Source organism: Bombina bombina, chromosome 6 (assembly GCF_027579735.1).
Source record: "Bombina bombina isolate aBomBom1 chromosome 6, aBomBom1.pri, whole genome shotgun sequence".
Classification (NCBI taxonomy): domain Eukaryota; kingdom Metazoa; phylum Chordata; class Amphibia; order Anura; family Bombinatoridae; genus Bombina; species Bombina bombina.
The window spans coordinates 377,804,574-377,828,735 of record NC_069504.1 but is presented as its reverse complement, the minus strand read 5'-3'; the positions used below and the strand labels follow the sequence as shown (position 1 = coordinate 377,828,735).

The 24,162-nt window shown below is 39.1% G+C and overlaps 1 protein-coding gene across 2 annotated transcripts in view; it reads left to right on the top strand.

Moving 5' to 3' along the window:
• Nucleotides 1–5,934: 5,934 nt before the first annotated feature.
• The window catches only part of SIMC1 (SUMO interacting motifs containing 1), a 245,293-nt gene continuing 227,065 nt past the window's right edge, over nt 5,935–24,162 (top strand). For both annotated transcript variants that reach the window (XM_053717080.1, XM_053717079.1), the window contains exon 1: nt 5,935–6,438. In XM_053717080.1, the coding sequence (XP_053573055.1) occupies nt 6,226–6,438 (213 nt within the window). In that variant the 5' untranslated portion in view covers nt 5,935–6,225. The remainder of the gene's footprint in view (nt 6,439–24,162) is intronic.

Genomic DNA, 24,162 nt, shown 5'->3' with positions numbered 1-24,162 from the left:
TACCTGAATATCCCTTGACATGTATATATTTTGTTTTAGAAGACATCCCAAAGTATTGATCTAGGCCAATTTTGGTATATTTCATACCACCATTTCACCGCCAAATGCAATCAAAAAAAAAAAAAAGTTCACTTTTTCACAAATTTTGTCAAAAACTTTAGGTTTCCCACTGAAATTATTTACAAACAGCTTCTGCAATTATGGCACAAATGGTTGTAAATGCTTCTCTGGGATCCCCTTTTTCAGAAATAACAGACTCATATGGCTTTGGGGTTGCTTTTTGGTAATTAGAAGGCCGCTAAATGCCGCTGCGAACCACACATGTTTTATGCCCAGGAGTGAAGGGGTTAATTAGGGAGCTTGTAGGGTTAATTTTAGCTTTAGTGTAGTGTAGTAGACAACCCCAAGTATTGATCTAGGCCCATTTTGGTATATTTTATGCCACCATTTCACCACCAAATGCGAGCAAATAAAAAAAAAAACTTTACATTTTTCACAATTTTAGGTTTCTCACTGAAATTATTTACAAACAGCTTGTGCTATTATGGCAGAAATTGTTGAAAAAGCTTCTCTGGGATCCCCTTTGTTCAGAAATAGCAGACTTATATGGCTTTGGCGTTGCTTTTTGGTAATTAGAAGGCCGCTAAATGCTGCTGCGCACCACACGTGAATTATGCCCAGCAGTGAAGGGGTTAAATTAGGTAGCTTGTAGGGAGCTTGCAGGGTTAATTTTAGAGATCAACCTCCCACCTGACACATCCCACCCCCTGATCCCTCCCAAACAGCTCTCTTCCCTCCCCCACCCCACAATTGTTACCGCCATCTTAAGTACTGGCAGAAAGTCTGCCAGTACTAAATAAAAGAGTTTTTTTTTTTTTTTTAAATAAAAATTATAAAATATTTTAGTTGTGATGGACCCCTGCCTTTAATTATTTCTGTAGTGTAGCAGCCCCCCCCCACAATACCCCCACCCTCCCCCTCCCAGATCCTTTTATATGTAAAAAAAAAAAAAAAAAATTAACTTTTTTTCCCCCCCCTTCCTTCATTGGTGTCAGTGTGGCTAATGCGTCCACGTGCACCAACGTGCACACGCGCACCCGTGCTCGCATCGTGCACACGCGCGCGCACACGCTCCCTCCTCCCACCGGACAAAGGCACCATCGGCACCATCACTACCGGTGCAGAGAGGGCCACAGAGTGGCTCTCTCTGCATCGGAGTCTTGTAAAGGGGTATTGCAGGATGCCTCCATATCGAGGCATCACTGCAATACCCTCAGAGCTGCTGGAAGTGATTGTGATCACTTCCAGCACTCTGTTAGACAACTGACGTACCAGGTACGTCCATTGTCATTAACTGCTTGTTAATGCATGACGTACCTGGTACGTCAGTTGTCATTAAGGGGTTAAAACTGGTGCATCAAATATCTCCCACTCTGTATCTCTCTGTTTAGAGCAGGGAGGCCGAGTCCCTAGGGACTAGGAAGGAGCAGTGGTGATTGTGAATACGGTGCTCGGACAAAATTCCGACGGACAAAATGCCGAAGCACATTCGTCCATCAGACATATGTCAGAGATACACTGCTTCCGACTGCACGCCGAACAGCACAATCACGTAATTGCGTAATTGTCATCAGTAAAAAAGTGGAGAATTTAAATATATATTGTGGCTACTGAGGTAAAAAAACAACACAGACACTTAAATAAATTAATTTAAAATAAACATCAAATTAAAAAAATGGAGTTCATAAAGACGTGTAAAGGAGGAAGAAAAATGTTATCTGAAGGTTATGCATACATTGTAGACAAAAAAAAAGAAAATGTAACATATTGGAGATGTGAAAAAAAAAGGTTTTTGTGGAGGAAGGCTAAAAACCATTAATGATATAATTGAAAAAGATGCATCAAATCATTCACATCCACCTAATGCAGCAAGAATTTTATCTATGAAAACAATTGAAAAAATAAAAGAAGTTGCTAAAAATTCAGAAGAAGTAACATCAAGCATAATACAAAATTGCACATCTAATTTCCCCCTTGAAGCAGCAGGAGCTCTACCTAAAAAAGAAACTCTTGCCAGAATGGTACGTCGACATCGAACAACACCAAATGGAAACATTTTAAATGATGATTTAAGAAAAACAACCAGAGGAGAAGATTTCATCATGTACGAAAGTGAAAATTTAATCATTCTGTCTACTAAAAAAAATGTAGATCTTCTTTCAAAAAAACAACACTGGCTCTGTGACGGAACATTTGACTCAGCTCCTTTAGGTTTTCAGTTGTATACAATACATGTTTTAATAGAAGATAACCATACCATACCATTAGTATACTGCATATTAAAAAATAAAAATCAGGAAACTTATAATTTAATTTTTAGTATTATAAAAGAAAAAAATCCAGATATCAATCCTATATCAATTACAGTAGATTTTGAAAGAGCAGCAATAAATTGCATGACAAATTTTTTACAAAATACAATAATTTATGGCTGCTTTTTCCATTTTTCCCAATGCCTGTGGAGAAAAATACAATCTTTGGGCTTAAAAATATGGTATAATAATGAAAAAAATGCTCTGATCATAAAATGCTTAGAAGCATTAGCATTTGTGCCAGTGGAAGATGTAGTTGAAACATTTAATGACTTTGTAAAATCAATAGAAAAACAAAACAGTAACATTTTATCTGAATTTTTAAATTATTTTGAAAAAACCTGGATTGGCGAACTACAACAAGGTACAAGAAGAAAACCTACTTTCGATATTACGATGTGGAACACTTTTGAAAGAACAAAACTAGGGTTACCTAGAACAAACAACTCTCTAGAAGGATGGCACAGAGCATTTGACCAACGAATCTCTATAACCCACCCAAGCATTTGCAGACTAGTTTCAAAAATAAGAAAAGAACAAGCAGAATGGGAGTTAACAATTGAAAAAATTGATTCTGGAGTTGAACTGAGAAAACCAAAAAAAAAAAATGAAATCATAAACAACAGGATAATGAAAATTTTAGAAAAATACAGTGAATACTCAAGATTAGACTTTTTAAAGGCAATAGCACATAATATATAAGATTTACTTAAATAAATCAAGATACATTCGGCCGAGGGCAGATACGATCCAAAATTTTCTGTTACAATCAGTGACTCGGGCGCCGCAACTGCCTCTGGGAACCTATCCATGGGTCCCTACCCTCACGATGTACTTTTAAGACATAATATAATTATTATAATTATAATATTATATATTATAATTAATATGTTATATATAAATTGATTTAATTGTCTTTTGTCAGTCCACTATTAAAAATGTTATAAATATTATATATAAGTTGATTTAATTGTCTTTTGTCAGTCCACTATTAAAAATGTTATAAAACCGTGAATTTTAAGCTTCATTCTCACCCAGCAGCCGGATAAATGTCTTTCGGAATATTGTCCGTCGGACAAATGTCCGTCGGACAAGCGTCAGTCGGATAACAGTCCGGCCACGGTGAATACACAGGACTACATCGCACAGGGAAATAGGCAATTGTCAGATAAAACCTATTACAAAAAAACAGAAATAAACTTCCACAAGAGGTGGTAATGACAAATACTGTGGGGGACTTTAAGAAAGCCCGTGGTGAGCATAAGGCAATCCTGCTAACTAGATAAGTTTATCATTTAGGAAATATCAGGCAGACTGGCTGGGCCTATGGTTCTTATCTGCTGTCAAAATCCATTTTTCTATTAAAATGACTCCGACCAGGAATATACTATGCAACTTAGAAAACTAATAAAACATATTCCATAAACACACTTAACTGGAATTGGATAAACGTGCCCTCTAAATCTTAGCATGGGGACATTTTATATGCTCCCAAAAGTCCACCAACCAGGAGGACCAATAACAACAGTTATGGACTGGGTGGGAACGGCTACACTACAGAAATGTTCAAAAATTAAGTGGGATAAAATAATTATAAATCATTTGAAAAATACATCTAAGGGATCTGGGAGGGGGTGGGGGTTGCTCTTTGGCTGTGGGGAAGCTACACTACAGAAAAAAAATATATATATACAAAGGGGAACAAAGGGGATCCCAGAGAAGCATTTACAACCATTTGTGCCATAATTGCACAAGCTGTTTGTAAATAATTTCAGTGAGAAACCTAAAATTGTGAAAAATGTAACATTTTTTTTCATTTGATCGCATTTGGCGGTGAACTGGTGGCATGAACTATACCAAGATGGGCCTAGATCAATACTTGGGGTTATCTACTACACTACAGCTAAAATTAACCCTAGAAGCTCCCTACATGCTCCCTAATTAGCCCCTTCACTGCTGGGCATAATTCACGTGTGGTGCGCAGTGGCATTTAGCGGCCTTCTAATTACCAAAAAGTAACTCCAAAGCCATATTCTGCTATTTCTGAACAAAGGTGATCCCAGAGAAGCGTTTACAACCATTTATGCCATAATTGCACAAGTTGTTTGCAAATAATTTCAGTGGGAAACCTAAAGTTTGTGAAAAAATTTGTGAAAAAGTGAACATTTTTTTTTATTTGATCTCATTTGGCAGTGAAATGGTGGCATGAAATATACCAAAATGGGCCTAGATCAATACTTTGGGATGTCTTCTAAAAAATATATATATATGTCAAGGGATATTCAGGGATTCCTGAAAGATATCAGTGTCCCAATGTAACTAGCGCTAATTTTGAAAAAAAGTGGTTTGGAAATAAAAAAAGTGCTACTTGTACTTATTGCCCTATAACTTGCAAAAAAAGCAAAGAACATGTAAACATTGGGTATTTCTAAACTCAGGACAAAATTTAGAAACTATTTAGCATGGATGTTTATTGGTGGTTGTAGATGTGTAACAGATTTTGGGGGTCAAAGTTAGAAAAAGTGTGTTTTTTTCCATTGTTCCTCATATTTTATAAAATAATTTTATAGAAATTATAAGATATGATGAAAATAATGGTATCTTTAGAAAGTCCATTTAATGGCGAGAAAAACGGTATATAATATGTGTGGGTACAGTAAATGAGTAAGAGGAAAATTACAGCTAAACACAAACACCGCAGAAATGTAAAAATAGCCCTGGTCCTTAAGGGAAATAAATTTAAAAATGGCCTTGTCCTTAAGGGGTTAAGCAACTTTCTAATTTACTCCTAATATCAATTTTTCTTCATTCTCTTGCTATCTTTATTTGAAAAAGAAGGCATCTAAGCTAAGGAGCCAGCCACTTTTTTGTTCAGAACACTGGACAGCACTTGTTTAATGGTGCTGTCCAATCAGCAAGGACAACCCAGGTTGTTCACCAAAAAATGGGCCAGCGTCTAAACTTACATTCTTGCTTTTCAAATAAATATACCAAGAAAATTTGATAATAGGAGTAGATTGGAAAGTTGCTTAAAATTGCATGCTCTATCTGAATCACAAAAGAAAAAAATTGGGTTCAAGGGCCCTTTAAGAAAGCGCAAAAAAATAATAATATAGTGTAAGTTCACCTTCATGAAACATACATTCTAGCCTGGCCCAAATGTATTTAGGGCAATGAAACTTGTGCCAGATTTGCAGTTGCTAGGGTTGGAAATGTGTGTCTTGTATTGTTTTATGTATAAATATACATACACACACGTCATTTTGTTGTCACACATGGCGAGGATGCTAACAGCACCTTACTCACTTTCCTACTGTTTCTTTATATTCTTAACAATATATATATATATATAAATATTTATTAAACTGTGGCTTGTATTATTTATATATATATTTTTTTTTGTTAAGAATATAAAGAAACACTGAATAGGGAAATGAATAAGGAGCCTTTAAGTGGGTAAGGTGATGTTAGCATCATCACCAGGTGTGACAAACTAAATCACATATCGAAACTAAACAGACAATGGGCTCCGCCTTGCTCCCCATTAGATGCACTATCAACTTGTACTGATAACGTTGAGGGTTGCAGCGCTCTCGGTAAAACACGATTTTCAGTAGCATTAATAACATTGCGATCGCCAACGCCTGACTGACTGTTGACCGCGGGAAGATTTTGCTGCTGCTCCTCCTACCGGTGAATCGCTGTTCACTGGTAAACTAAAGCTTCGGCGGCATTATAAATAGCTGTCACGTCGGCGAAGGCCATGATAGATGCTGTAATTTAAAACAAATTGCTGCTTAGCGATTAGTGCTAGGGGCGGTCTAAGTCCTGAATCTAGCAGCGATGGCGCGAAATGACTAATCTGTCATTTGCCCTTATCAAGTGTACGCCATACAACATGGATGATTTTATAATTATATCAGATGGGTCAGATTCTGAGAATGCTTTTCCCAGAGCATCTAGTGAAAATGATGTGTTCAAGTTTCGGAAGAAAAGGAAGAAAACTGGCAGCAACAATTGGCTCCGATCTCCCCCTAACACCTCCACGCCCATGAGAACAAATGTGGTGAGTTTGGGAGCAAAACATTTCAATTCCCTGGGCTTACTATTTGCATTCATGTTGTGGTCAGTTCACTCACGTGGTCTACATGTCTCCTTCCGCAGCACATAAACAGTGGTAGGCGGAGCTTTCGATAAAGATTGTGATCGATTATAGTAAAAAAGCCAGTTAACTTAGTTTTCACAGAAAGTTTTGCCATCCTGCTGAGGGCAGAGTAAAATAATACTATGGGAAATTATAACATTTTTTTTGTTTATATCTGTTATTTAAAGGGATACTAAACCCACATTTTCTTTCATGATTCAGATAGAGTATGTAACTTCTAATGTACTATTAAATTAGTCTTTGTTTTCTTGCTATCTTTATTTGAAAAAAGCAGGAATCTACGCTAAGGAGCTGGCCCATTTTTTTTAGCACCTGGGTTACGCTTGCTGATTGCTGGCTAAATGTAACCACCAATCAGCAAGTACTATCTCTGGTTCTGACCCAAAAATGGTCCTGCTCCTTAGCTTAGATTCCTGCTTTTTCAAATAAAGATAGCAAGAGACCAAAGATAAATTTGATAATAGGAGTAAATTAGAAAGCTTTACCTGAGTCATGAAAGAAAAAATGTCAGTTGAGTATCCCTTTAAGCACAGATTAAAGGGCTATTCTAGTGATAAAATAGCATACTCTAATTTGTTAGCGTGTTACCTTTTGTCACTAGCAATGCTGCAAAGCAAATAAACAGTTAAATTACTGCTCGGCACCCACATAGCACTGTGGTACTGAGCCAATCACCAGTGCTAGTCCTTTGCAAGGATCACAAACCAATTAGAGTGCACAATTTTATCACTACAATGGCCCTTTTAACTGCATAATTTATTATAAACCAATTTAATAAGAATTTGTGCAACAAACATTTAATTTAGAATAAATATTGACTTAACTGGGTGGCAAGTAAAAACACCCCATTAAATATGTCCTATTGAGAACGCTAAGCTCACCTTATGTGATCTGCATTCACTATTTTATTTATTTCTATCTATAATCATATATATAATGGAAAACCTAAGAAAGATAGCAGTATGACAAGCTCTCAAGTAGAGAACTTGTCTGCCTGCAATTGCTACATGCGATTCCGCATCATCGAATGGTAAACTATAACAATACACAACTAATTGCGTAGTGCATATCAATTACCCTGAATGAGTTGATTTATCTCACCACCTCTACGGCGGCAGAAAGAATAAAGAAACAGTTTTGTCTTTCTAAATTTGAAGCAAGCATACACTGCAACGCTTTAAATGCATGTTAATAAATCTTTCCTATGTGTATATACTTGTACATGGGTGTAGGAAATGGGGGATGCAACCCCTCCAGGAAGTCATGTCGGGGGACAGCTGAAGCATAAATCCCCGGCCCCGAGTTAAATGAAGCAGAGTTAAGAGTTCCCTCTAACCTCCCGCTCTCAACAATTGAGGACTGGCTGATGGAGATGAAGCTTGGACAGCTATAAAGTATTAAAAATATGCTGGCTGTGTCTAGCTTTCAGCAATATCAATTAAAGGGACAGTCAACACCAGAATTTTTGTTTTTTTAAACCCCTTTATTACCCATTTCCCAGTTTTGCAAAACCAACACTGTTATGTTAATATACTTTTTATTTCTGTGACTAACTTGTATCTAGGGTTGCCACCTGTCCCTTAAAATACAGAACACTTATGAGTTATACATGCTGCAGGGTGTGTGGGGAGGAATAGGAATTGTGCTGTCCAGAAACACATGTTCCACCCTGCAGCATGTGTAACTCATAAGTGTCCAGTAAAACATGGCTGAGGTGGCAACCCTACTTGTATCTAAGCATCTTCTGACCGCCCCTAATCACATGACTTTTAGTTATTATCTATTGACTTGCATTTTAGCCAATTAGTGCAGTGTCTGCCACTCGCCACGGGCGTGATCACAATGCTATCTATATGGCCTACATGAGCTAGCTCTCCCCTGCTATGAAAAGTAAATAAAATAGAGGCAGTCTTCAAGGGCTTAGAAATTATCATATGTGCCTCCCTAGGTTTGCTTTCAACTAGAATACCAAGAGAACAAAGCAAAATTGTTGATAAAAGTAAATTGGAAAGTTGTTTAAAATTACATGCCCTATTTGAAAAATTAAAGGTTTATTTGGACTTGACTGTCCTTTTAATGGGATAGTCTACCATAGAATTGTTATTGTTTTAAAAGAAAGATAATCCCTTTATTACCCATTCCCCAGTTTTGCATAACCAGCAGTTATATTAATATACTTTTTACCTCTGTGATTACCTTGTATCTAGGAACCTTCTTCCAGCCCCCTGATCCCATGACTGTGACTGTTTATTATCTATTGTCTTGCATTTAGCATTGTTTTGTGCTAGATCTTAAATAACCCCCTGTGCCTGAACACAGTGTTATCTATATGGCCCACGTGTACTTTCTGTCTTCTTCTGTTGAAAAGAGATTTAAAAAGCCTGTGATAAGAGGCAGCCCTCAAAGGCTTAGAAATTAGCATATGAGCCTACCTATGTTTAGTTTAAACTAAGAATACCAAGAGAAAAAAAACAAATTTGATAAAAGTAAATTGGAAAGTTGAATAAAATTAAAAGTCCTATCTGAATAATGAAAGTTTAATTTATACTAGAATTTCCCTTTAATGTCTTCATTTTTGTTTGTTTTTACCTTTTTAAGGGCCTTGCAAATTAAATCGCTTATAATGGTGCACATATTTTTAACCTTTAAGGGCCATTTATATAAATTGCTATGAGTAAATTAATATTCACTATAAGGGGTTATAGATGGATATAGTACTTATAATTATGATTTATTCAATTCAAAGTGGAGTAGAAAGGGGCTGATTAAGCTCACTGAGCACATGTGGGGCACTGTGGTATAAACAAAGACACTAGTATTGATGAGCAAGGAGCTAGAAAAAAATACAACCTGTTAGCAAGCTCATATGCCAAATCATTTGTTAATTTCTGTAACCTGATTATGTTAAAAAACTTCTTGTGAGAATTGCACATGCATGCTATTCCCCCCCCCCCCAAGATTGTTATGGGTTCCTACACCCATGTCCTTGTAGTATTGTGAATCTTAAAGGGACACTGAACCCAATTTTTTTATTTCATGATTCAGATAGAGCATGAAATTTTAAGCAACTTTCTAATTTACTACTATTATCAATTTTTCTTCGTTCTCTTGCTATCTTTATTTGAAAAAGAAGGAATCTAAGCTAAGGAGCCCTGCATTTTTTGGTTCAGACCCATGGGCAGCACTTGTTTATTGGTGCTGTCCAATCAGCAAGGACAACCCAGGTTATTCACCAAAAATGGGCTGGCATCTAAACTTACATTCTTGCTTTTCAAATAAACATACCAAGAGAATGAAGAAAATTTGATAATAGTTGTAAATTAGAAAGTTGCTTAAAATTGCATGCTCTATCTGAATCATGAAAGAAAAAATTTGGGTTCAGTGTCCCTTTAAATTGGGTTGTTTAAATCTCTACTGTCCCACAGGGAATATTGTAACTATTCATACCACAATTATTTTTGTCTCTGATGCTTGGTGAAAGGCGGAGTAAACTGAATACAGTGCCCCAGGGATTATTGGATTATTATTTTTTTTTTCTTTGTTTACTTTTTGTCATACTCTTTCACATAGTGTATCTTACATTTATTTTGGTGAATCTTGCTTTGTAAGCTTATATTTTGTTGTTGCTTTTCATTTGAGGGGTTTAGAATGTTTTGAAATAAAAGTATCAGTTAAAGAGTTTTATTTTTTGTTTGAGGTTATATGTAAAGCATGAGTTCTGCAGACAAACCATGACTGTTCAAACTTGTCAAAATGGAAATAGATAGGAAATAACTTTCATTTAAAAGGTTAGTTTACCTTCATTTTGTAGTTTATATTGTAGTTATGGCTGTTATAAAAAAACAAAAAAAAACAAGCGTAATTTACCTAAACAATGCATTAAGAACACAAATCTGTGTAGGGCAGACTATGGAGCAGCAGCCATCATGTCTGTGCACAGCATTGACCTTCAGAATGAACAGGTTAGGGCACATCTGAGCGGGAATATCAGTAGTTTGATTTTCCTTTTGTGTGTATGGACACCAGTTAGACTAGAGGGTAAATCATACTGGTTTACCACAGCATTAGGTAGAGAAAAATGTTGTTTTAAACTATATAATTTGAACTGTGTCTAGGATTTTCTAGGCAGTTGTTACTTTAAGTAGTTTGCTTACCAATAAATTCTGTCATAATATTGTCTAAGCAGGTCACAATTATATAGCGTAAAAGCATATCAAAGCATAGCATTATCTCAGCACTGCTGATTGGCTATTTCTCCAACATTGGTGTGTCTGGTCCACGGCGTCATCCATAACTTGTGGGAATATCTCTTCCCCAACAGGAAATGGCAAAGAGTACAGCAAAAGCTGTCCATATAGTCCCTCCTAGGCTCCGCCCACCCCAGTCATTCTCTTTGCCGTTGCACAGGCAACATCTCCACGGAGATGGTTAAGAGTATGTGGTGTTTAGTTGTAGTTTTTGTTATTTTAAAATAGTGCTGGTATGTACTATTTACTCTGAAACAGAAAAAGATGAAGAGTTCTGTTTGTGAGAGGAATGATTTTAGCAGCAGTAACTAAAATCGTTTTCTGTTTCCACATAGGACTGTTGAGATGAAATAACTTCAGATGGGGGAAACAGTTAGCAGACTTTTCTGCTTAGGGTATGACTAGCCATATTTCTAACAAGACTGTGTAATGCTGGAAGGCTGTCATTTCCCCTCATGGGGACCGGTAAGCCATTTTCTTAGTCTCAAACAGAATAAAGGGCTTAATATGGGCTATAAAACTGGTAGACACTTTTATGGGCAAGATCGATTGCTTTATTTGGGCATTTTATACACATTGAGGTTGAATTTCACACTTATAAACTTTGGGGAACGTTTTTTTTAACGTCAGGCACTGGTTTAGACACCTTTTCAGTCAGGAAGGGCCTTCACTGTAGTAGGCTGAGCCTCATTTTCCCGCCATTACTGCGCAGTTACTTTTGAGAGCAGGACATGCAGCTGCATGTGTGTGGATCTGAAAGTAGTTGAAAAGGTTCCTAGAAGGCTTCATTTGGTATCATATTCCCCCCTGGGTTTGGTAAAGTCGCAGCAAAGGCTGTAGCTGGGACTGTAGAGGGGTTAAATCTGTAACCGGCTCCGGTTTCTTCATTTTAAGGGTTAAAGCTCTGAAAATTTGGGTGCAATACTTTGAATGTTTTAAGACACTGTGGTGAAAATTTGGTAAAATTTGAACAATTCCTTTATTGTTTTTCACATATTCAGTAATAAAGTGTGCCCTGTTTAAAATTTAAAGAGACAGTAAAGGTTTTAATTAAAACGTTTTTTTGTACTTTATTGACAAGTTTAAGCCTGTTTAACATGTCTGTACCTTCAGATAAGCTATGTTCTGTATGTATGGAAGCCAATGTGTCTCCCCCTTCCAAATTGTGTGATAATTGTGTCATAGCGTCCAAACAAAGTAAGGACAGTACTGCCACAGATAGTAAGGTTGCCCAAGATGGTTCATCAGATGAAGAGAGTAAAGATAGTTCTACTTCATCTCACTCTGTGTCTACACCAGTTTTGCCCACGCAGGAGACGCCTAGTACTTCTAGCGCGCCAATGCTTGTTACTATGCAACAATTGGCGACAGTAATGGATAACTCCATAGCTAATTTTTTATCCAAAATGCCTGCATTTCAGAGAGAGCGCGATTGCTCTGTTTTAAACACTGTAGAGCAGGAGGGCGCTGATGATAATTGCTCTGTCATACCCTCACACCATTCTGAAGGGGCCATGAGGGAGGTTTTGTCAGATGGGGAAATTTCAGATTCAGGTAGAATTTCTCAACAGGCAGAACCTGATGTTGTGACATTTAAATTTAAGTTAGAGCACCTCCGCGCACTGCTTAAGGAGGTGTTATCTACTCTGGATGATTGTGACAACCTGGTCATTCCAGAAAAATTGTGTAAGATGGACAAGTTCCTAGAGGTTCCGGTGCACCCCGACGCTTTTCCTATACCCAAGCGGGTGGCGGACATAGTGAACAAGGAGTGGGAGAAGCCCGGCATACCTTTTGTCCCCCCTCCTATATTTAAGAAATTATTTCCTATGGTCGACCCCAGAAAGGACTTATGGCAGGCAGTCCCTAAGGTCGAGGGGGCAGTTTCTACACTAAACAAGCGCACTACTATTCCTATCGAGGATAATTGTGCTTTCAAAGATCCTATGGATAAAAAATTGGAGGGTTTGCTTAAAAAGATTTTTGTTCAGCAAGGTTACCTCCTACAACCTATTTCGTGCATTGTTCCTGTCACTACAGCAGCGTGGTTCTGGTTCGAGGAACTAGAAAAGTCGCTCAATAGAGAGACTCCGTATGAGGAGGTTATGGACAGAATACATGCACTTAAGTTAGCTAATTCCTTTATTTTAGATGCCGCTTTGCAGTTAGCTAGATTAGCGGCGAAAAATTCTGGGTTTGCAATTGTGGCGCGTAGAGCGCTCTGGCTAAAGTCTTGGTCACCGGATGTATCTTCCAAGACAAAATTGCTTAATATCCCCTTCAAGGGTAAAACCCTTTTTGGACCAGAGTTGAAAGAGATTATCTCAGACATCACTGGGGGTAAGGGCCATGCCCTCCCACAAGATAGGCCTTTCAAGGCCAAGAATAAGTCTAATTTTCGTTCCTGTCGCAATTTCAGGAACGGACCGGCCTCCAACTCTGCAGCCTCTAGACAAGAGGGTAATGCTTCGCAGACCAAACCAGCTTGGAAACCGATGCAAGGCTGGAACAAGGGTAAACAGGCCAAGAAGCCTGCTGCTGCTACCAAAACAGCATGAAGGAGCAGCCCCCGATCCGGGACCGGATCTAGTAGGGGGCAGACTCTCTCTCTTCGCTCAGGCTTGGGCAAGAGATGTTCAGGATCCCTGGGCACTAGAAATAGTTTCTCAGGGTTATCTTCTGGAATTCAAGGAACTACCCCCAAGGAGAAGGTTCCACATGTCTCACTTATCTTAAAACCAAATAAAGAGAAAGGCATTCTTACATTGTGTAGAAGACCTGTTAAAAATGGGAGTGATACACCCAGTTCCAATTGTGGAACAAGGACTGGGTTTTTACTCAAATCTGTTTGTAGTTCCCAAAAAAGAGGGAACCTTCAGACCAATTCTAGATTTAAAGATTCTAAACAAATTTCTCAAAGTACCATCATTCAAAATGGAAACTATCCGAACGATTTTACCCTCAATCCAGGAGGGTCAATTTATGACTATGCGTATCTACATATTCCTATCCACAAAGATCATCACCAGTTCCTAAGGTTCGCCTTTCTGGACAAACATTACCAGTTTGTGGCTCTCCCATTCGGGCTAGCCACTGCTCCAAGGTACTCGGGGCCCTTCTAGCGGTTCTAAGACCAACGGGCATTGCAGTGGCACCTTACTTGGACGACATTCTGATACAAGCGTCGTCTCTTTCAAAGGTAAAGGCTCACACAGACATCGTTCTGGCCTTTCTCAGATCTCACGGCTGGAAGGTGAACATAGAAAAAAGTTCCCTGTCTCCGTCGACGAGAGTTCCCTTCTTGGGGACAATAATAGATTCGTTAGAAATGAAGATTTTCCTGACAGATGTCAGAAAGTCAAAGCTTCTAAACGCTTGTCAAGTTCTTCACTCTGTTCCACGACTTTCCATAGCTCAGTGCATGGAAGTAGTAGGATTGATGGTTGCAGCAATGGACATAGTTCCTTTTGCGCAAATTCATCTAAGACTATTACAACTGTGCATGCTCAAACAGTGGAATGGGGACTATACAGACTTGTCTCCAGTGATCCAAGTAGATCAGAAGACCAGAGACTCACTACGTTGGTGGCTGACCCTGGACAATCTGTCCCAGGGAATGAGCTTCCGCAGACCAGAGTAGGTCATCGTCACGACCGACGCCAGTCTAGTGGGCTGGGGCGCGGTCTGGGACTCCCTGAAGGCTCAGGGTCTATGGTCTCGGGAAGAATCTCTTCTCCCGATAAACATTCTGGAACTGAGAGCCATATTCAATACTCTCAAAGCTTGGCCTCAGCTAGCAAAGGCCAGATTCATAAGATTCCAATCAGACAACATGACGACAGTTGCTTACATCAACCATCAGGGGGGAACAAGGAGTTCCCTGGCGATGAGAGAAGTGACCAAGATCATAAAATGGGCGGAGGATCACTCCTGCCACCTATCTGCGATCCACATCCCGGGAGTGGAAAACTGGGAGGCGGATTATCTGAGTCGTCAGACATTCCATCCGGGGGAGTGGGAACTCCACCCAGAGATATTTGCCCAGTTGACGCAATTATGGGGCATTCCAGACATGGATCTGATGGCGTCTCGTCAGAACTTCAAAGTTCCTTGCTACGGGTCCAGATCCAGGGATCCCAGGGCGACTCTAGTGGATGCATTAGTAGCGCCTTGGACCTTCAACCTAGCTTATGTGATTCCACCGTTTCCTCTCATTCCCAGGCTGGTAGCCAGGATCAAACAGGAGAGGGCCTCAGTGATTTTGATAGCTCCTGCGTGGCCACGCAGGACTTGGTATGCAGACCTGGTGAATATGTCATCGGCTCCACCATGGAAGCTACCTTTGAGACAGGATCTTCTGGTACAGGGTCCATTCGAACATCCAAATCTAGTCTCTCTCCAGCTGACGGCTTGGAAATTGAACGCTTGATTTTATCTAAGCGTGGGTTTTCGGATTCTGTGATAGATACTCTGGTACAAGCCAGAAAACCTGTAACTAGAAAGATTTACCATAAAATATGGAAAAGATATATCTGTTGGTGTGAATCCAAGGGATTCTCATGGAGTAAGATTAAAATTCCTAGGATCCTTTCCTTCCTACAAGAGGGTTTGGATAAGGGATTATCAGCGAGTTCTCTAAAGGGACAGATTTCTGCTTTATCTGTCTTGTTACACGAACGACTGGCAGCTGTGCCAGATGTTCAAGCCTTTTGTTCAGGCTTTGGTCAGGATCAAGCCTGTTTACAGGCCGTTGACTCCTCCCTGGAGTTTAAATTTAGTTCTTTCAGTTCTCCAAGGGGTTCCGTTTGAACCTTTACATTCCATAGATATTAAGTTGTTATCTTGGAAAGTTTTGTTTTTAGTTGCTATTTCTTCTGCTAGAAGAGTTTGAGTTATCTGCTCTGCAGTGTACTCCGCCCTATCTGGTGTTCCATTCAGATAAGGTCGTTTTGCGTACAAAACCTGGTTTTCTTCCAAAAGTTGTTTCCAACAAGAATATTAACCAGGAAATAGTTGTGCCTTCTTTGTGTCCGAATCCAGTTTCAAAGAAGGAACGTTTGTTACACAATTTAGATGTAGTCCGTGCTTTAAAGTTTTATCTAGAAGCAACAAAGGATTTCAGACAAACATCTTCTCTGTTTGTCGTCTATTCTGGTAAAAGGAGAGGTCAAAAAGCTACTGCTACCTCTCTTTCCTTTTGGCTGAAAAGCATCATCCGATTGGCTTATGAGACTGCCGGACGGCAGCCTCCTGAAAGAGTCACAGCTCACTCTACTAGGGCTGTGGCTTCCACATGGGCCTTCAAGAACGAGGCTTCTGTTGATCAGATATGTAAGGCAGCGACTTGGTCTTCCCTGCACACTTTTGCCAAGTTCTACAAATTTTATACTTTTGCTTCTTCAGAGGCTATTTTTGGGAGAAAGGTTTTGCAAGCCGTGGTGCCTTCCGTTTAGGTAACCTGATTGGCTCCCTCCCTTCATCCGTGTCCTAAAGCTTTGGTATTGGTTCCCACAAGTTATAGATGACGCCGTGGACCGGACACACCAATGTTGGAGAAAACAGAATTTATGCTTACCTGATAAATTACTTTCTCCAACGGTGTGTCCGGTCCACGGCCCGCCCTGGTTTTTTTTAATCAGGTTTGATAAATTTATTTCTTTAACTACAGTGACCACGGCACCCTATAGTTTCTCCTGTTTTTTCTCCTGTACGTCGGTCGAATGACTGGGGTGGGCGGAGCCTAGGAGGGACTATATGGACAGCTTTTGCTGTACTCTTTGCCATTTCCTGTTGGGGAAGAGAGATTCCCACAAGTTATGGATGATGCCGTGGACCGGACACACCGTTGGAGAAAGTAATTAATCAGGTAAGCATAAATTCTGTTTTTTTTCTTTTCCAACCTGCAGCTAGACAGTAGCTGAGGTATAACTGTTACCAGATCACTTACTCTGGTGAGCGGAATACATTTTAAAGTAAAATCTTCCTTTTTTACATAGAGATGTTCAAGATTTAGCATATGGGTATTATGTCCCTTTAAGTGACATTGCAATTAACACTTAAACAGTTCACAGTTTCTTTATGCATACTACTTTTATTCTATCTTTGCACCCTCACCCTTCCAAAAAAATGCAGAAAAACAAGACACCTTGGTTTCTGCTTTTCAAATGGTTGCTTCCTTAAAGTGAAAGTAAATTTTGCACAGTCTAAACACAGTAAGTCATTATCGCCATCTATATAAACATAATCGCTATAATCTTTTGTTCTAAAAATATTTAATTCTGCACTTTTTTACTAACTTTTTAATGCAAACGTTTTCGTCATGACTCCTCCCATCTTCAACTTCCTTTCTTGGTCAGTGTTTATGTATAGAGCGGTCCCACCGCATCATATATGCGCGTTCACAACCAGCCTAGGAATTGCCTATACGCAATGCGCATGCGATTGTCAGTACCGCTGTTCTCCAAAGCGCATGCGTCAACCCCACTTTGCGAGAAATCCTTAGACGTTTATGGGCATAAAGGTGTGAATGATATGCGCGACACGGACACGAGCATTCTGACTCCGCATATGCATATTAGATGCTACGCATGCGCAGATGGGCCAATAGGAATATGACGTAGTGTCACGGCCGCCTAACGGCCAGGATTTCAATTGGCAGAGCTGAATATGTAATAAGGAAGTAGGAAAATGATAGAAAACGGGTTGGTATTAGCGATAACGATATTGAGATTTTAAAACGGGTAAAACTTTGTTTGCAATAAATTATAAGAAATTTGATGAATTAAAGTCATAATGAATTTAAATCTAACATTTAATTATGTTGAGCAAAGGTATAAACTTTACCTTCACTTTAACTTAATTTATTTTGAAACATAGAGGTAAATGTAGGCGCATTAGTGTTTTTTTTTTTTTTTTTTTTTTCCTTCCTTCATTCAGCTAGAGCAGTGTTTCTCTTGTTAAGTGTATCCAGTCCACGGATCATCCATTACTTATGGGATATTAACTCCTCCCCAACAGGAAGTGCAAGAGGATTCACCCAGCAGAGCTGCTATATAGCTCCTCCCCTAACTGCCATTACCAGTCATTCTCTTGCACCCAACGAATAGATAGGATGTGTGAGAGGACTGTGGTGATTATACTTAGTTTCATACCTTCAATCAAAAGTTTGTTATTTTATAATAGCACCGGAGTGTGTTATTCCTTCTCTGGTAGAATTTGAAGAAGAATCTACCTGAGTTTTTCTATGATTTTAGCCAGAGTAGTTAAGATCATATTGCTGTTTCTCGGCCATCTGAGGAGAGGTAAACTTCAGATCAGGGGACAGCGGGCAGATTAATCTGCAAAGAGGTATGTAGCAGCTTATTATTTTCTGACAATGGAATTGATGAGAAAATTCTGCCATACCGATATAATGTAAACTCAGCCTTAAATGCAGTAGCAGCAACTGGTATCAGGCTGTCATGTATGTATATTTTACACTTCAGTATTCTGGGGAATGGCACTTCACTGGAATTATACTGTATGCATAAAACTTTAGCCTAATTTGCAGGGACTAGCAACAGGCTTTTTAATAACACTCAATTTATTAATGTTAAACGTTTTTTGCTGGCATGTAAAATCGTTTAATTTTCTGAGGTACTGGGTGAAAAAATGTTTTGGGCACTATTTTTTTCCACTTGACAGTCGTTTTATTTAATTTATGACAGTTTTCTGATCTCTCTCACTGTTATGTGTGAGGGGGAGGGGCCTTTTTTGGCGCTTTTGCTACGCATCAAAAAATTCAGTCAGAAGTTTGTCTTCCCTGCATGATCCGGTTCATCTCTACAGAACTCAGGGGTCTTCAAAACTTGTTTTGAGGGAGGTAATCACTCACAGCAGAGCTGTGAGATTGTAGTTGACTGTGATAAAAAAACGTTTATTTCTATATTTTTTTTTTCTGCTATCAAGGTTAGTTATCCTTTGCTAATGGGAGCAATCCTTTGCTAAAATTGTGTTTTTTACAAAGATTTGATGCTATAACTTTTCAGTTTATTAATTTTCAACTGTCATAACTTTTTCTGTGCTTCTTATAGGCACAGTACGTTTTCATATTTATAGTAAATTACTTGAAAAGTATTTCCAAGTTGCTAGTTTATTTGCTAGTGTGTTAAACATGTCTGATTCAGAGGAAGATATCTGTGCTATATGTGCTAAAGCCAAAGTGGAGCCCAATAGAAATTTATGTACTAACTGTATTGATGCTACTTTAAATAAAAGTCAATCTGTACAAATTGAACATATTTCACCAAACAACGAGGGGAGAGTTATGCCGACTAACTCGCCTCACGTGTCAGTACCTGCATCTCCCGCTCGGGAGGTGCGTGATATTGTAGCGCCGAGTACATCTGGGCGGCCATTACAAATCACATTACAGGATATGGCTACTGTTATGACTGAAGTTTTGGCTAAATTACCAGAACTAAGAGGTAAGCGTGATCACTCTGGGGTGAGAACAGAGTGCGCTGATAATATTAGGGCCATGTCAGACACTGCGTCACAATTTGCAGAACATGAGGACGGAGAGCTTCATTCTGCGGGTGACGGTTCTGATCCAAACAAACTGGATTCAGATATTTCAAATTTTAAATTTAAGCTGGAAAACCTCCATGTATTACTAGGGGAGGTGTTAGCGGCTCTGAATGATTGTAACACAGTTGCAATACCAGAGAAAATGTGTAGGTTGGATAAATATTTTGCGGTACCGGCGAGTACTGACGTTTTTCCTATACCTAAGAGACTTACTGAAATTGTTACTAAGGAGTGGGATAGACCCGGTGTGCCGTTCTCACCCCCTCCGATATTTAGAAAGATGTTTCCAATAGACGCCACCACACGGGACTTATGGCAAACGGTCCCTAAGGTGGAGGGAGCAGTTTCTACTTTAGCTAAGCGTACCACTATCCCGGTGGAGGATAGCTGTGCCTTTTCAGATCCAATGGATAAAAAGTTAGAGGGTTACCTTAAGAAAATGTTTGTTCAACAAGGTTTTATATTGCAACCTCTTGCATGCATTGCGCCTGTCACGGCTGCAGCAGCATTTTGGTTTGAGTCTCTGGAAGAGACACTTGAATCAGCTCCATTAGATGAGATTACACACAAGCTTAAAGCCCTTAAGTTAGCTAACTCATTTATTTCAGATGCCGTAGTACATTTAACTAAACTTACGGCTAAGAATTCCGGATTCGCCATTAAGGCACGCAGAGCACTGTGGCTAAAATCCTGGTCAGCTGACGTTACTTCTAAATCTAAATTGCTTAATATACCTTTCAAAGGGCAGACCTTATTCGGGCCCGGGTTGAAAGAAATTATCGCTGACATTACAGGAGGTAAAGGCCATGCCCTGCCTCAAGACAGAGCCAAACCTAAGGCTAGACAGTCTAATTTTCGTTCCTTTTCTAATTTCAAAGCAGGAGCAGCATCAACTTCCTCTGCACCAAAACAGGAAGGAGCTGTTGCTCGCTACAGACAAGGCTGGAGACCTAACCAGTCCTGGAACAAGGGCAAGCAGGCCAGGAAACCTGCTGCTGCCCCTAAGACAGCATGAATCGAGGGCCCCCGATCCAGGAACGGATCTAGTCGGGGGCAGACTTTCTCTCTTCGCCCAGGCTTGGGCAAGAGATGTCCAGGATCCCTGGGCGTTAGAGATCATATCTCAGGGATACCTTCTAGACTTCAAATTCTCTCCCCCAAGAGGGAGATTTCATCTGTCAAGGTTGTCAACAAACCAAATAAAGAAAGAGGCGTTTCTACGCTGCGTACAAGATCTTTTATTAATGGGAGTGATCCATCCGGTTCCGCGGTCGGAACAAGGACAAGGGTTTTACTCAAATCTGTTTGTGGTTCCCAAAAAAGAGGGAACTTTCAGGCCAATCTTGGATTTAAAGATCCTAAACAAATTCCTAAGAGTTCCATCGTTCAAAATGGAAACTATTCGGACAATTTTACCCATGATCCAAAAGGGTCAGTACATGACCACAGTGGATTTAAAGGATGCTTACCTTCACATACCGATTCACAAAGATCATTACCGGTATCTAAGGTTTGCCTTTCTAGACAGGCATTACCAGTTTGTAGCTCTTCCATTCGGATTGGCTACGGCTCCGAGAATCTTCACAAAGGTTCTGGGTGCTCTTCTGGCGGTACTAAGACCGCGAGGAATTGCGGTAGCTCCGTACCTAGACGACATTCTGATACAAGCTTCAAGCTTTCAAACTGCCAAGTCTCATACAGAGTTAGTACTGGCATTTCTAAGGTCGCATGGATGGAAGGTGAACGAAAAGAAGAGTTCTCTCTTTCCACTCACAAGAGTTCCCTTCTTGGGGACTCTTATAGATTCTGTAGAAATGAAGATTTACCTGACAGAAGACAGGTTAACAAAGCTTCAAAATGCATGCCGTGTCCTTCATTCCATTCAACACCCGTCAGTAGCTCAATGCATGGAGGTGATCGGCTTAATGGTAGCAGCAATGGACATAGTACCCTTTGCACGCCTACATCTCAGACCGCTGCAATTGTGCATGCTAAGTCAGTGGAATGGGGATTACTCAGACTTGTCCCCTACTCTGAATCTGGATCAAGAGACCAGAAATTCTCTTCTATGGTGGCTTTCTCAGCCACATCTGTCCAGGGGGATGCCATTCAGCAGGCCGGACTGGACAATTGTAACAACAGACGCCAGCCTACTAGGTTGGGGCGCTGTCTGGAATTCTCTGAAGGCTCAGGGACAATGGAATCAGGAGGAGAGTCTCCTACCAATAAACATTCTGGAATTGAGAGCAGTTCTCAATGCCCTTCTGGCTTGGCCCCAGTTAAAGTGAAGTTCAAGTCCGCCTCTATAGTTAACATTTTTGGCATTTGTTTTCTAAAATAGTATCATGTTCATTCATCCTTTTTCATAAAATTAGTCTTTTCAATCTAAAATTTATTATATATTTAACGTCGGTATTGCTTCAATTGTCCGCCCGACATTTCTAACTTTTTGATTGACAGTTTTTACAACTGTCTTAACCTATCCCTTTACTTACCCCGTGGCGTCCTGCCCCTTTTCTCAATCGTCATCATCCACTATTGCGCATGCGTATTACACTGTGTGTCATCCTCATCACAATGCTCGTTCACGCTTAGCGCATGCGTATTTTGCAGTATAGCGGCTTTTGATACATTGAATCAATCGGAACTGCTCGCAATAGAAGAAAGGACGAGATCCGGCTATATTCAATAATCGAAGGTAAATAACGTCTATCGAAATGCCCATAACAGTGTTTTATGCCAAAGTTTGCAGTGTCTATATTGTACATAAAAACTTGGGGAATAATATTGAGATCGTCACTCATAAAATTAACAATACTATCTTCTACGATAAAGTAGAAATTTCATGTTTATTCAGTTTGAAAACAGTAATCACCCTCTATAAGTAACTGCATTTCTAAATCAACTATATTGATTTCCAAATTATAATGCACGAATTTGTTGTAAATATATCAATAACTAACATTTATACTTTATTTACATTTTTATTTTTTATATATATTCGCAATAGAAATACATAGGTAAAGCAATTGTAATTTTTGATTTTTTTGTTCGTTTATCATCAAAGGATATTTCGGACTCTCCTATTTTAAAGGTGTATATAGCAATCGTTTTGTTATTTTATTTTTATATCTAAATATATATTTAGATCGCCTTGATTATTTTTTTCATAAATCTTGGGACAAAGGCTTTTATTTTAATTACTCTGAAAGAATTTTATCTTTGGTTAATATTATTAGTTTGTAATAAATATTGTCTAATCTCTATATCTCCTGATATCTAAAATTTCAATATTATTTTTTAAAATACTTTTTGTCCGTATACAAGAATCGATTCGAATTGTTTTTAAAAAAATATTTTTGTGAAATTAGGTTAGAATATCCAGCAGAAATGAATGAAAGATTATGTACAAACAATTCAAAAAATATATAAATTAGAAGTCAATAGATAACATGAAGAACAATTAATATCGAAACTATAATGAAATGAGCGCAAATGAAACGGTAAAAAAGTTTAGGAATGATTGCATCAATACATAAACAAACAATGAGTGGTAACAGATATGAAAGTATTTTTTTAATAATCTAGGATCGATGTGGATTTTACAATAAGTAATCTTTAGATTCAGTGAATACTGAGCAAAATAAATATAGAAGTAAAATGAATACAAAATAAGATTTCATTACAATAAACTAAGATTTGCATTGGAATAACAATAGATTTCGATTAATATGCTGATTAAAAAAGGATTAACGCTATAAAATTAGAATAAAGTTTAGTTGCGATCTATATTACATACGATGAAAGTAATAAACCAAATAATGTTGATAAACATACTTACAGTCAATAATATGAAAAAGAAGGCAATATAGTGTAGAAAACACGGAGTTTTTGCCACAAAACAAGTGATTGCAATAGCGGTAATAGAGAACGATACGATTGGCCACTCAAGCAAATACAATATAACGATGTTAATGAATAAAATCAAAGACGGACTGAAATTCTAAACGCATGCGCAAATGAAGCCGTAATACGCATGCGTATATCGAAGCGCTTGTTGTGCACGCGCTTTCGAGAGACGATTTCACCTCAGTCTTACGCTACATACGTCATTGCAGCCAAATAAGGAAGTGGACCGGGGGAGGAGTAACAGTGCGAAAAAACGGTATTCTATATATTAAATTTAATGTTGTTTATTACATTTTTTTTTAAAACAAACTTAGCGACTGTGCTATTGAGCTCTTAATGTTTAAAGGGGTGATGAGCATAGTGGTAAAATTGAACTTCACTTTAACAACTCGGGGGTTCATCAGGTTTCAGTCGGACAACATCACGACTGTAGCTTACATCAACCATCAGGGAGGGACAAGAAGCTCCCTAGCAATGATGGAAGTATCAAAGATAATTCGCTGGGCAGAGTCTCACTCTTGCCACCTGTCAGCAATCCACATCCCGGGAGTGGAGAACTGGGAGGCGGATTTCTTAAGTCGTCAGACTTTTCATCCGGGGGAGTGGGAACTTCATCCGGAGGTCTTTGCCCAAATACTTCGATGTTGGGGCAAACCAGAGATAGATCTCATGGCGTCTCGACAGAACGCCAAGCTTCCTCGTTACGGGTCCAGATCCAGGGATCCGGGAGCGGTTCTGATAGATGCTTTGACAGCACCTTGGACCTTCGGGATGGCTTATGTGTTTCCACCCTTCCCGATGCTTCCTCGATTGATTGCCAGAATCAAACAGGAGAGAGCATCAGTGATTCTAATAGCGCCTGCATGGCCACGCAGGACTTGGTATGCAGATCTAGTGGACA